The 14,820-nt window shown below is 38.0% G+C and overlaps 1 protein-coding gene across 1 annotated transcript; it reads right to left on the bottom strand.

The window, feature by feature from the left end:
- Positions 1 to 7,205: 7,205 nt before the first annotated feature.
- On the bottom strand, positions 7,206 to 8,572 carry LOC132164929 (histone H1). Its single transcript, XM_059575453.1, has 2 exons — positions 8,235 to 8,572; positions 7,206 to 8,118 (listed from the first exon to the last, which is right to left on the bottom strand). Exons 1-2 carry the CDS (start codon positions 8,412 to 8,414, stop codon positions 7,447 to 7,449), a joined length of 852 nt encoding a protein of 283 aa, XP_059431436.1. The 5' UTR covers positions 8,415 to 8,572; the 3' UTR covers positions 7,206 to 7,446.
- Between the last annotated feature and the right edge of the window lie 6,248 nt (positions 8,573 to 14,820).

Raw genomic sequence — 14,820 nt, 5'->3', positions numbered from 1 at the left:
TTTTTTTTCATTCCAAGCTCTAAGATTTCTCTCACTCGTTTTGTCCTAAAGAGCTGCAGCAACTGCTTCTCCCTGATGTTCAGAAGTCATTTAGCATTTCATTTCTTTTTTTTCTAGTCTCATAATTTTTTTTTTTTTAATGGTACCAGTGTCCATATGTCAACGAACACATCTGAGGTGACTGTGTTGACCTAGACCATTAATTATCATTATATAAATATAATGGTGGAGAAAGAAGATTTTCGTTGTTATCACTTTCTCATAGTCCATTTTCTGTCTAGTTAGTTAAGCAGATTAGCGACCTCAGTATGCAATTACTTTTTGATTAAAAGCTCGAATCCTTAAACTGTTCTTGGTTGGCTTCACAAATCATTTTGCACTCATACATCAATTTTCTGTGATGTATCAGGCAAGTCCAAAAACAGTGTTGACCAACAAGGTCATGAACTTTAACGTGGGATTTGGGGAGATCATAAAGCTGAAGGGTGCAAAAGGATCCATGTAGTCAACCCCAGTTAGTTGGGGTTAAGCCTTAGATGAGTTGAATTGATAGAAGGAGAGAGGGGGGGGGGGGTTTGGGAAGGACTTTTACTTGCAGTATAAGGCCTGGATAATTATAAATATGCAAATTTGACCCTTGTTTAACAAAATTATCTCTATAAGACGTCAATTCCTTATCATTTAAGATCACATGACAAGAGCTCAAGGTTTCTTTTTTAATTGGTAAGATATGAATCACCCCACCACTTCATCATTTGAGACAAAGCTCAAGCCTCGAGTCATAAGTTAACACACTTTACCAACACCACTGAAGGTGTTGTTTACTAGCTGCAAAGTTGAAAATGTTGCTCACAAAGAGCAAATATCTGTACCTTACCTGTACAACTTACCTAACAACTGGCTATAAATCTAACTACTGGATAAAGATCCGAACAGTCTCGATCCTTGGCATAGCATTGGACAGTTTCAAGAGTGTGAGCACGCAAGGCCTAAGACGGTGGCATGATTGTCATTCCATGAACCGATTGAAACATAACATGAAGAATAGCATCCAAAGCTACCTTCCAAAATGGACAAGAGTGTACTATAATCCATGTATTATGAAAGGTAATATCAGAAGAAGGAAAGCTGTTGACTATAGAAACAACGTGAGGTAATCAATTGACATTAACAGATCTATTAGAAGTCTAATTGATCTAGAATAATACCTAGCCTAAGGAACATCTTAAATTATGCAGATTGGCATCATAAAAACTGTATCTTACTGAAATTTGGCTTTTGATTAGCTAAGAGAAAAAATGCAGAATCTTTCTTTTGAGGAGATTTATTATAAAACTGCAGAAAGCAGCTACCTCCTAATTCAACAAGTCCAGAAAACCCATCATAGAGGAGACATAAAACCACCCACTCATAAAGTGATCTAAGAGACAGAAGCTTCAACTTAATTGGAGCTTTAGCCTAATTAGGGGAGCTTGGTGCCCTCCAAATGACCTAGCATTCCTTTCTCTCAAAGTTCACCACATTAGGCACAATGGATCAGAATTCTAAATCATGCTCTACTCATGATTACCAAAATGCCATTTCTACCATGCCACTGTAGGGCTATAAATGAATAGAGCCGCTCGCGAATAGGCCCAGGCTCAACTCAGATTAGCTTGATTCGGGCTCGGTTCATTTATTAAACGAACAGAGCTTAAACAAAAATTTAGGATCGTAACTTGAACAGATTATCTAGCTAGGTGATAAGCTAGAGCTTGGCATGTGTTAAAAGAAATTAAAATTTAACGAACTAAGCTTGAACATTCCATACTCAGCTCGGCTCAATTACAACCCTACATGCCAATGTCTCCTCAACTTTTATAGGGTTAATTGATGTAATCCAAAATGACGAAAAAACAAGAGACAAGTGTTCACAGTTGATCAAGCAAAGAAGAACAAGGAGGCTACTACTTAATAACTAGCCTTACAAATACAACATCTGTATCTTTTCATTCCACTTCCTGAGGTTGTATGACGTAAATATCCCTCAAGTACAGTGATCTCCCCATCCTGTCCTAAAAGGCAGCAGTCCCCCTACATTAACTGTCTCCCAATCGCATATCTTGTGTGTACATAGCAAAGTCTATTGTAAACAAAGATGATAGCTGCAATGTTTGTGTCTGTATGCATGTGCCAATCTTGAAGTACATGACATAAGTTGACACTTCAAATACCTCAGCATAAAAATCTCCTTCATTTCCAGAACCAGCATATTTTTGCATCATGTCATCAAGCAGGGGAAAAAAGAAAGACAGACAGAACAGATACCCATACAGGAAAAGAATCATTAAAATACAAAATTTTTACCTAGATATCAGCTACTATGTTCACTAATCTAGACCAAGATTTGGTAACAACGAAAGCAAATATATACTATTTAATTGAATTTTTTTTTTTTTTCTAAATATATACCAAATATATAAGATAGTTATCAAATGATATGTCTAAGCTTTCAACAGATTAAAAAGAAAGTTGCAATTAAAGTCACTATAGTTTCCTAAACTATATCATTTTGAATCATTAGAAAAGTAACTTAAATTAACAAGAGTTTCCAAATAAATGCTACTATGAAAACCTACTAACACTTGCCAGTCTCAAAAGTTTGAAATGTCGCATGTAAATCTCTGAGAACTTATCTAAGAAAATAGATGAATGCATAACAAAAATCATCATTTACACCATTTCCATTCCAGATAAGTTCAACGTTATTACTAATATATACCAGAAACTCTCCAGCATTTGATATTTTTTTGCTAAAAGCACTATATAATTGTAATGACGACTTGCATCTCATATAGCCCTTGCATAATAATTATCTTTAAATAAGATGAAAAGCAATTGCATAGCATGCTTCCACATTTCTAAGGTTCTTGTTTCCCTCCAACAAGCTTAAAAAATGAAAAGGAGCAGAAACCCATACAAAATTCTGTGCATTCCTTCAGTAAAAAGGCACTTGGTTGTTCTCTGCCTTGCTCAAGTACAAACCAAAATGCAACCGTAACATGCAAATTATACTAAGCAATACAGAAGGGAAAGGGGCTACAAAGAGAGGGGGGGGGGGACTTCATACTAATGGAAAGGAAAGGGGTGAATCTTTGAGAATGCTTCTAAAAACAACATTATGGAAAGCAAACCATTTAGCAACTAAATGCACTTGAAAATTTGCACTTCTGCTTACTTTGAAAGACTTCCAGCTTAGGAACGACTGGAGGGAATGGAGAGTAGTATCCTTGATAGCCGGGGAGATAAGCCAGTCGGCCATCAGGTTGGGCTGATTGATGGCCAAATTAACTATGAAGGAGTCGCCTTCTAAGATAAGGGCTTGGGATCCAACAAAAGCTGCCAATCGGTAGCCAAGAGGGCTGCATAGGCTTCGCCCGCATTGACTTCAAGAGGAAGGAGTCTAACTGGTTTGGCAGCTAGAATGTTGCCTTGGTCATCACTAATAACCGCAATAGCAACTGCAAACGATTTTCTTATGGCAACATCATAGTTTGCTTCTATGGAGCCTGAAAGTGGGGGTTACCAAACATCTTCCACAAGTGACAGATTAGACCAGGCCTGTTCATGATCACGCATCGTGACATTAATTTGATGCAAACGGAAGGAGATGTCCAACTGAAGGGTCATATGAATAACTTGGTTCCTAGAACACCAGATAGCATCCTTTGTGATGGCAGCGAATAGCTGAAAACGGTCCACCTCTTTGCAAGGAATTGCAAGTAAATGTCGGGGATCCAAAACTGCTTTGATCCAGTGAGAGATGAGGAGATCTTCGAAGATGGAAATGTTAAGGGGCCACCGAGAATGCCGCCAAATGATTCTAGCAACAATGATCATTTGTCAATCTCCATATCGAGTTTAATGGCCATAAGATCGTCGTTTCCCTTCTTGTGCTTCATTGAGTGAAAATCTGGTGGGCAAGATTCGAGCTGTCATGAATAGATCGCCCCTGAATAAAAGCATATTGAGTCGGAGAGATGACTTTGTGCAGCAAGGGTTTAAGGCGGTTAGTTAGAATCTTAGAGATAGCTTCTAATTAAAATTGCAAAGGCTGATAGGTCTATATTGTTGCAAAGGTTATCCATTTTAGGGTAAGGGAAATATGCGTGTGATTAATTTTCCTAAGCATTCAACCCCCTCTGAAGAACCTCTGAATGAACTTCACAACATTCTCTTTTAGAGCACTCAATGCAGCCTACCTATTTTAATGAGGCAATTTGCTGAAAAAGCTTAAAATCCTCCTCCATCAGCCTCAGCGCCTCAGCAATTTGCTGAAACTTTTGGTTAGTGTGAATAGCGCTCAGCAGATTTGTTGGGCGCTGTTCACTCACCAAAACATTAAAATATAACATTCTCTCCTTTTGTCTTTTTTCGTTTATCTTCACCCCTGCTGCAAATCCAACCGGCCAACAAGTCCAGCTAGACAATGGGCTCACCTTACTTCAACTCCATGATCCTTTTGGTCCTCCCCTTCCTGATTAGCTTATCTCTACCAAGTCTGCGCAAACATAACCGCTTTAACCGCCTACAGTCAATCACCTCCAAAGCCACCCACAACACAGGATTTTACAACGCCATCGCGTCAGCCAGGAACTCCATCAACGCGGTCTACAGCCTCTTCCTCTGTTGGGGTGATCTCTCCACTGATGAATGCCAAGACTGCGCTGCTGGCACTACCAAAGACATGATCAATCGCTGCCCAGAAAATATTAAGGTTTCAAATGTTGAGTATGGGGCCAAGAAGTTTAGGATGAAAGAAGCGAATTTCACAAAAATAGGACCAGAAAAGATAAATCTTGAATAAAGAAAAAAATGTTTTGAAAAAGAATGTTTAAATGGAATAGTGAAAGTGAATAACTAAAATGTTATGTCTGATGTAGGTACTTTGCAAAAGTGAAAAGCTAAAATAGAGAGTTGATTTTTTAACTATTTTGGCTACTAAATTGGTGAGGCAGCTGTGAATGCTCTTACAATTGGTTAGTAGGTTTGGCAGACTAGACCAGTCATTCCATTTGGTGTCAGGGGCCTTAGTAGGACTAAGTTGCGTAAGAGTTTGATAAATTTCATACTCTAAAGGCATGGCACAAAGAGAGTTGTATTAAGAAGATGAAGATCGTGTGCGGCAGCAGTGAAAGGCTAAATGTGAGCTTAGAATGGCCATAGTCCCTTGAGACGCTAAGGATTTTTTTTTATTGAGGGTTGCAGAGGATAGGAGTCGGCAGACGCTGGTGGATGACAACCAAAGACAATAGAGAGTAGCCTTACACAGTGGAAAATAGTTGCTGAATACGGCGGAGACAACAGTCAAGGAAAGATGCCGGTGATGACGGCCAGAAGAAGGCGGCGACAATGACAATTGGAGGAAGATGTAGGCAGGAACGGCTGGACAATGGTGGTAGTGATGGAGATCGAAGGACGGCAGCTAGTCAATGGAAATTAGGATGAAAATTGGAAGACATTGGTAACGGCTGGAGAACAGTTGCCAGAAGACTGGAAGGCCTAAGAACCATGTGCCTTATGATGGACCAGGTCGTCGGGTTGGATCGAATAACCGGATCCGAGAACACAAGTGTGGCGCATGACATGCATGAAGGAGACTCATAGAAGAAGTTGCCGGCACATTTTGCGCATAAGGAGCTGCTAGCGTCGATGGGCAGCGAGTGGGAGTGTATGCGTACTCCGATTTCAATAGAACTACACAAATCCACCGATTTGAGGCTGAAAAAACAAATTTTGGAGGTTGTTTCGTCGAAAAAGATTTAGTGGCAGCAAGTGAGGCACGTGGACGAACTACTTGTGGCGTGTGACGGTGTGTTTGAGATCCATTGTTGTCACAGCTTTCACAAAACAGCAGATTTGCACCCTGCAAACCTAATTCTAGGATTAGTTTTTCAGAATCAATTGCGATGAAGGCTAAAGAGCTAGCAGTGGCGGCGCGTGGAGCATGTGGCTGAACTGGTAGAATTTTCAAGCGGAGCATGAGAGCGCATGAAAGCTCTAATTGGACTGATTATGGCAGCATTGGAAAGGTCAAATTCCGAAGTTGGTCAAGTCACCAACTCGAGAGGATTGAGAACGCCAAGAGGGAGACCAAGGGAATGCCAGAAGAAGTTTGTTAAAGGCCATAAAAAATTGGTTCTAATACCATGTAGAAATTTATGTAAAATATAAAAGAATTGAAGAATAGTGAAAGCAAAGAGAAAGAGAACACGAGATTTGGGGTTGTTCACCCTAGGGGCCAGAGTTCATTGAATTGTATGATACAATTAGATTAACATGTTCTATTTATAGGGAGATTGTTGTAGGTGAAGTAGACTAGAAAAGGTACAGAATTGATAACATACCAACAACAAAAAACTATACATGAATGTTAATGATCATTCTTCACCAAGTGAAGCTTCTAGTTAAACAGTCGGTTGCAATTTTCAATGAGCAATGGCCATCACAAGGCATGTGAGAGAAGCTTTCTTTCAAGGAAAATACACATGTGGTTGCATATTTAAAAAAACCAAAATCACAAAAAAAAAAAAAAAGGAGCCCTACATCGCAAGTTCGCAACTACATGGCACGTTCATACTTCCTATTTAACCCCTTTTAGTTCAATCTAGGAAACATCTTCAATGGAGTAACATCACAATTTTGGCACACCATCTACCTATTCTCCTAGCAACCCCTTGAACTTTGAATAATAACAATATAAAAAGACAATGGGCACATAAAAAATAATAAATTAATAATCAATCAGCATGAAGGGTGGATCAAGAAACAAACCTCGACCCAAGTAAATTCGCAAATTGGGCACTCAATATTCCGTTGAGCTACAGTCAACTGTGAAGCACACCAGGTAAACTCTTTGTTACTAAAAAGTCGCTAGGCATAGAAATACAGAGAAATTGAAAAGTTTCAGCGTTTACCTTAAGTGCTTAGATAGGAAGCAAGCAACGAAACTGCAAGCTTTGAATCTCAATTACCACGCAACCACTTGCGTGTGAAAAACGCTTTCATGGTAACTTCCATTGCCTGCATAAAGATGGCACCATCTTCAAGCCCCATTGAACCCTAAAACCCTAATTGCCCAGGACAAGTCGGCAAACGCAGACCCTAATATATTAGCTGAGAGCTGATGTATGGATTGCATTTAGGAAAAATGAGTGCAGAGGCTATGAACACGAAAAACATCAAGCTCGGAATTGATTCCTAGGAACCCCACTTAACTGAATAATAATACAACTGAAACTGTCTCGAATAAAAATAAAATAAAAAAGCAAAGAAAAAAATTACAAATAACAATATAAAAATAAAAATATTTCTTTTCCATGGGCATATATGGATCTAAATACACCCTCAAAGCTCAAGAAATTTACAAGGCTACCCCTACTACGACTAAGCTCCTCTCTCTCTCTCTCACTTCCTTCCCCTCCTGGTTGTAGCTTTCTTCGCCGGCGACTTTACGCTCCTGAGCTTCACGCTCTTAACTGGAGTCTTCTTGGCCGCCGGTGCCTTCTTCACCACAGGCTTCGGAGCCGGGGCTTTTTTCCCGGGAGAGGTCCTCGTCGACGTCCTCGAGGCCTTAGCCGGCTTCTCCTTCGGCTTCGGCTTCGCAGCTGGCTTTGCTTTAGCTGGAGCGGGCTTCGGCTTCGCCGCCGGCTTGGCCTTAGCCGGAGCTGCCTTCGGCTTTGGAGCAGCAGCCTTGGGCTTTGCAGCCGCTTTTGGCTTTGGCTTCGGCTTTGCAGCCGCCTTTGGCTTCACCGGCGCCTTACCCCTCGCCGGCGCTTTAGTTGTCGTCTTCACCTCCTTAGTCTTCGGCTTCGAAGGCTTAGCTTTCGGCTTTGGCTTCGGCTTCGCTGCCGGTTTCTTCTTCTCGACGGCAGGCGCTGCCGACTTCGAAGCCGGAAGCTTGAACGACCCCTTCACCTTCACGAGCTTCCCACCGGCCACAAGCTTCTTCAAATGGAAGAGCAAGAGCTTCCTGAAGTTCGGTGGAAGCTGCTTCTGCTTCTCCTCTATGAACTTTGCGATCGCGTACTGACTCGAACCCGTCTTCTCCTTCAGAGACACAATCGCGTCCTTAATCATCTGCAAAAGCAAAAGCAACAAAATAACAAACTCAGATCCAACCCACGAGCTTGAATTTGTAAAAATTCGACCGTAAAATTCAAACAATTAATTTATAACAAATCTAAAGGCTATACCTCTTCGTAAGGAGGATGTGAGGGAGGCTTTCTAGGAGCAGCAGGCTTTTTGGCTTTGGGCTCCTTGAGTTTCTTCGACTTGCCGGGGTTGGTTTCGGCCGGTTTATCCTCGACAGGTTCGGAGAGGGCCGGCTCGGGATTCGGCTCGACGGGAGCAATGGGCTCTTCTCCGGTCGCCATTGGAGTACAAAAAGAGCTGAGGAGCTGAGGAGCTGAGGAACGGAAATCTAGGGTTAGGGTATGTAAGAGAAGAGCTGAGAAATTCGAAGAGGTATTGGATCTATAAATCTATCGGTGTTTACTGGTAATTTCGTTGCGTGAGAAGATGACGGAAAATGAACGGTTTAAATAGTCGTGTGTGTGAGAGGCAATATCCAGGAGCTGAGCTCTGATTGGTGGAGTGCACCAGCACGCGGATCGGTCCGTTCTGGCAAATTTGAATGTGAGCCTTTGGATAAGTCGTTATCGACGGTTGAGAAGGATAGATGGGGGAGGGGAGGATAGGGAGACGAGGGATGGATGGGTGTTTGGGCATGTTTAGGTGTGCTTTTAAGCTGGATTGATCTGGGCATAACTTAGGCTACACATGATGAATTTTGGTGAGGTTTTTTTCATCTTGTAGAGAATTATATAAGCTTTCTAACAAGTATTTATGCGTGCTGTGTGGAGTTTTGGTTTGCGATAAATTTGGTTTTAAAGCTGCAATGGTCAGGACTAGGGTTTCTTATGATGTTATTGTGGTTTTGGGCAATTTTAAGAGAATGCTTTGAACCAAATTGGGATTTTTGTATGTCATGTGAAAGTAGCTTAGTAAAGGAAACTATTGGTTCAAGAATCGTGAAAATCCGATAAGATTTGGATATAATATGATGGGTTAGAATGTCCTCAAAGTTGAACATGTTTGAGAATACATAAGGTGTGATACAATGCATGTGAAGCATATCAATAGCTATGTTTATTAAAACTTTTGTTTTTCGTCTTCTGTATTCTAATCTCAAAACGAAATTATTAACAAACAATACATTTTAACATCCTTAAAAACACAAAAATGATTTTCACCTTTACTACACATCAAAACATATTTTCAAACTACAAATCACAAACACCCTCAAAACACATTAAGAAACATACCCATCAAGTATGGTTCTAAAATATGAAATCGTTTTATCGCTTTATATTGTGTTTATACATTAGGAATGATAGATCTAGGGGGTTAAGATGTGAAGGCATACAAGTTACAGATTCACTAGTCATGATATTGTTTTCCAATGAGGACTTTGTTTCACATGTAAGTAATAAAGATAAATGATTTCACTTTTATCTCATTTTACTGATATGAGACTATCGATCAATCTTACTCGTGTAATAAATTTGCTTGAGAGACAATCATAAGGAGCCATTATTTACTATTACATGGGAGTGATATATGTATGCTTTTGAGTGCAAAAATTTCTTACCGAAATGCATAGTACAGCGGTTCTTTGTATATGTTGTTACAACATTAAATAGTTCCATTGAACAACAATTACAACTCTTGCAGCTAGTAAATATGCCATTTTCTTTAGAACATGGAATAACTATTGCAAACATGTGTCTGCTAACAACATAAGAGATCTTGCTCTTGAACATGTTGGTGAATTTGGGATCTGGTTTGGTTCTAGTTTTGGTTAAAAGTGAACCGTTGACATTGGCAGATGTATTCTTTGTGTCATATTAAGGAACACGTGTCCCGATTTCAGCGGGTGTAATTCTAACTAAAACTATACTCAATCCAAGTCCTTTTAAGTTTTATTGTCAATGAACTTATGGTTGTTCTATGAATTAAGATGTTAGCTGTAGCTGTATTGATTCAATTGTGAGCTATATCTACCATTTGGTGACTCAAGTTCCACCACAACCTGCACTTGTGTTCAAAAACAGTTTTCTTTTTATGAGGAAAAAAGAGTGTTTGTTTGGGTGGTCTAATGCAATCCAGAGAGTTAAAAGTTGTTCTTATACAATTTATTAGCCCAATTTATGTTATAGAGCGAGCTTGCCTACAACCTCAACTACAATGTCCCCATACAAGGCTCACTGTTTGATATTCTTATAACCCCCCGGCCTTGATGTCTAATATTGTTATATCATGCTAGTTTAGTTTTTTGAGTAGATTGATATCCGTTGCAATACCTAGCTTTTATATGGTTGTTCAATTTAAAAAATCGGCTCAGATCGTGACGATACATACAAGAGAAAAATAATGAGTGACTTGCACAAATATACTGTGTAAGTCACTGAAAATATCCATCTCTGATGACCGAACAACTTTATTCGGCCATGGGGATTGTTCGGCCTCGAAAATGGTTCGACCACTCCTATTATGATCAATTTGAATGTGATTGAATTATCCCTCTTCACCATAAGGGGTGGTCAAACCACCCATATTATGGCAAGTTTTGTCAAAGTAGTCGCTAACCCAGCTTAACAACCACCCATGTGGCTTGCACACATGGCAAGCTATTATTATTTTATCTCTTCTGTGTCATAATTGAGGCCGTTCATTTAAAATGAACCGCCCTAATAAGAGGTTTACACCCAATGCTATACATAATCCATTTTGATCCACACCTGTTTGTGACAACTGTCATTTTCTAACAACATGCTTGAGAGTTTCTACTTCATTTTGATGTTCATATACTATACTTTCCTTGAAATAAAATAATGGTTGCTCTTCACTCCTTGTGACTTTTAGCTGAGTGAACTAGCTCTTCAAAATTTAAACTAACTAAGCATGATTTCTTAAAGCACCCTTTTTAAGTTATTTTTAACCAGACTCATATATTGTATTACTTCTTCAATTTACTTAGTTAGAAAAATAATAATAAAAATATAAAAGAAGCAAAATTAGTTTGGGTGATTTCATTGATTTGCAATTATGTCCCTAATGTATTCAAATTGGCTGACAGCTCTCTTTGGTAAGTAAAAAAAAAAAAAAATTGGTATCTACACCCAACTTTCGCTCAATTTATTTGACAGAAATCATTAAATGTCATATGAACACCAATTATATTATGACATGTGTCACATATATTAAAGAAAACTTGAGGTGATCGTTGAGCACCTCCTTTGGCCAAATTGGAAGGGGGGGAACATCTCAATGGATTTCACCACTCCCAAATACCCATTTGACCAAAGGGGTGACTCAACCACCCCCCTCAAGTTTTTAAAAATAAATAAATAAATAAATAAATAAATATATATATATATATATAAGATAAAAATGACAAAAATCATAGGTGATATGTGTCATAATATGATTAGTGATAATGTGACATCTGAATGTTTTCGTACAAAAATTGGACAGAAGTTTGGTGCAGGGACATATTTTGTTTTTGATTTTCTTGCTTACAACAGGAAGCTATCAGCCAGTTTTTATAGAGCAGTGAACTAATTTCAAGTCGATCAAACTGCAGGGACTAATTTTGCATTTTGCCCCCAAAAAAATTGTTGTGTTAGACTTTTTGATGTGTTCAATCACCTTTCTATCAAACAATTTTTATCATCTATCAACTAAGCAACTATACACACAAGAATCCATTCTACTATCCTTGGTGGTAGGCCGGTCATTGCATAGACAAATTAGGTGGTCGCCTAAGGCCCCAAATCAAAATAATGTAATTAAGTTTCATTTTATTAAATAAAAATAATAATAAAAAACCTTTTAAGGTGACAATATACATGCGATTTAGGTAAGTTTGAAACTTGCATACGGGGGAAAGGCTATTTGAACTCCCATGATAAACCCTAACACTCATTATGTTCATCCAATGGAGGCCAAATAGAAAGGAGGCAAGGGGGGTCTTGCTTGGTGATAGAAGGACTAACTAAGCTTGAAGAGGTAAAGTTCTCTTCATTTCGTTGTTTTTCTTAGCATTTTGAGTAAGAGAGTACGCTTTATTGTGAGTGTTAAGTCCTACATTGAAAAAAAATATAAAGAAAAATAGTAGTTAATATACATAAGTGGACCCAAGCCCATTAGTTTAGGCTTTTGGATTAAAGTGGTGTTCAAATATACAAATGAATGTACTATTGGTAAAAACTCTCAAACCGTTTATCTTCCTAACACGCTTGACGACCTAGTGTTGAGGGAGAGAATACGCTCAACAACCTAGTATCTAGTGGGGGAGTATGCTTAATGAAATAATATAATGAAATGAGAAGTAAAAGTATAGGTTGAATATATGCTAGACTATTTTCATATTTTGATTTAATTATTGTTTGTCATTTCTATGATATCAATAATTGAATTTAATTGATACATATAAAGTTGTACACCGATGGTTTATTCTAAAAACGAAAATGAAGAGAATATTTGTTATTTGGAACCTATTATGAAATTTTTCTCTCATAGTTAAAATGCATGTACACTAACGAAACGTTTTTTAAGCAAGTTTTATAAAATCTCTGCATCCGTTTAAATGAAGGATATGTTTTGAGAGAGAAAGATCTTTTTTTAAAAAAAATGAGCTCACGTCACACATATTGTAACGAGTTGGTTAATATTTACTTACTAAGTTGTGGATCTGCTTTGTTCATCTAGAAAATTGTGGAGATTTTACAAATATAGTCATCATGAGCAATAAATAACCCTATTACGATCTAGATTTATATAAATTATATCCTTGAGATCTTTTGAAGGCCTCAGCCATTGAGGTATGTCAGGATTTTGTGGAGTTCAACTATAAGTCATAGTAGTTGCCATTAGTAGCACTTTTGTATAGTTCGAATAATGTTAGGGATAATATGTAATATAAAGGTGTCGGTTTAAGTTAAGCTGTGGTGTTGAATTTGATTTATATAAGTGAGTTTATGGTTTCAAAAAGAAGGAAAAAAAAATGAAGGGAAAAAATCTAGACATTCAAAGGGATTCTTCCTAAATTGCTTCCAAAATGATGTGGCAAGCATTTTTTTTTCCTTAAAAAATTCTCATTCTCTCTCATTTTTCTCCCATTCCTTCCCAAAATAGTGTTTTCCACATCATTTGAGAAGGATTTTGAGACACCTAGCAGCCCTCAAAAAATACATTCAATTTTAATTCGAGTTTATACCTTTCAATTTGAGTAGATGTAACACCTCAGTCTGATACTAAGAAGATGATGAGTAGCCCATGTAGAGTGGGTGGTTTTCAAAAATATTTATGAGTACTAAGTCTCACATTACTTAGTTATTAAGTGAAATTTGGTTTTATAAAGAATTATAGGGAAGTTTCAAATTGATTATTCATTTTGGAGTGATAAAATAAATGTGACTTACGCTTTTCTTGAGTCATTACAAATGGTATTAGAGCCACCTTGTAGCGTTAGGCCATGCGGTATTAGAGCACTGCATGGTGTGCCCATGACGAGGACGTTAGAAGTTTAAAAGAGTGAGTTTATAACACCTGGGTCTCATATTAGGAAAATGAAGAGACCTCAAAAGTTTAAGAGGGGGAGTTTGTAACACTTCAGTCCCATATTGAGAAGCTGAAGAGTGATCCATATAGAGTTGATGATTTATAAAAACAGTCATGAATGCTAAATTTCACATTGCCTAATTATTATGTAAAAATTGAGTTTTATAAGGAATTATATTAAAGCTTTAAATTGATTAGTCATTTTGGAGTGATAACATATATGTGGCTAACGTTTTTTCATAAGTCGTTATAATATATGTGTGAACAATAGGCTCCATGGACAAGTACAATGATCTAAAAAAGAGCTCCAACCATTGCAAGCCACTTGTTTCCATGTGCATACCACTAGAAGTGGCCGAATGTCCGAAACCAAAATTTGAACATTTGTGGAAACCTAAGCGTCACAAAGATTGGAATATTTATGGGATAATGGATAAATGGGGTAAAATGTTGGGTTTAGGTACAAATTAGTTTATGTAATTTTTGAAAAATAAATGATAGGGGTACTAACTTTTTTACTAATAGATGGGTTGTGTTTGGCAAAGGAGTGGGCCGAACCGGACTCAAAATCTCAAAAAATTATTCTCAAAACCCCAGCCATTTCGGGTTAAGAAGATTTGAAAGCGCCTCTCTCTCTATAAGAATAAGAACGGTACGTTCCGAGGCGTGAAGTGGGAGAGAAGGAGTTTCATAATTGGGGTTTTGAATAAGACGACATTTTCATTTTTCATTTTTTTTCTTTTTCATATTGAAAAGTAATAAGAATGAGCGGTGTTAAGCTTTTTATTTTTATCATCCTAGCGTAGAGCTATTTTTCCGCTGGACCTCCCCTACAGTATCATCACCGCAGTAGAGTTTAACCACCAAGTTCGGGATGGATTGGTGTGGTTCCTCTACGCCTAGGACATCATAATAAAAACCATGAACGAAGAAAGGCATGAGAGAAAAGCATATTGGCTAGTGATTATGAGGCCCAATTCTTGACTGGAGGGGATACCAAAGGCCTCTGCCCTTCCATCCCTTGGATAGATAGATTACTATTCAACATTCTTATTTTTTATATCACATCAATAACTTTTTATTATTATTCAAATAAAAAAATCACTACTAAACAAAAATTTTTGCTTTTTTATACAAAACATTTTTTTTCCTCAC

The sequence above is a fragment of the Corylus avellana genome, chromosome ca11 (genome assembly GCF_901000735.1).
Source record: "Corylus avellana chromosome ca11, CavTom2PMs-1.0".
In the NCBI taxonomy this organism is placed as follows: Eukaryota; Viridiplantae; Streptophyta; class Magnoliopsida; order Fagales; family Betulaceae; genus Corylus; species Corylus avellana.
Note: the sequence above shows the minus strand (reverse complement) of the source record. Positions and strands in the feature narration are given on the sequence as shown.

Bases quoted from the DNA above. Each gene is read 5' to 3' on its own strand.
- LOC132164929 (XM_059575453.1), bottom strand. From the start codon at position 8,414: ATGGCGACCGGAGAAGAGCCCATTGCTCCCGTCGAGCCGAATCCCGAG. The intron at 8,119-8,234 runs GTATAGCCTTTA...TTGCTTTTGCAG, and splicing joins CACATCCTCCTTACGAAGAG to ATGATTAAGGACGCGATTGT.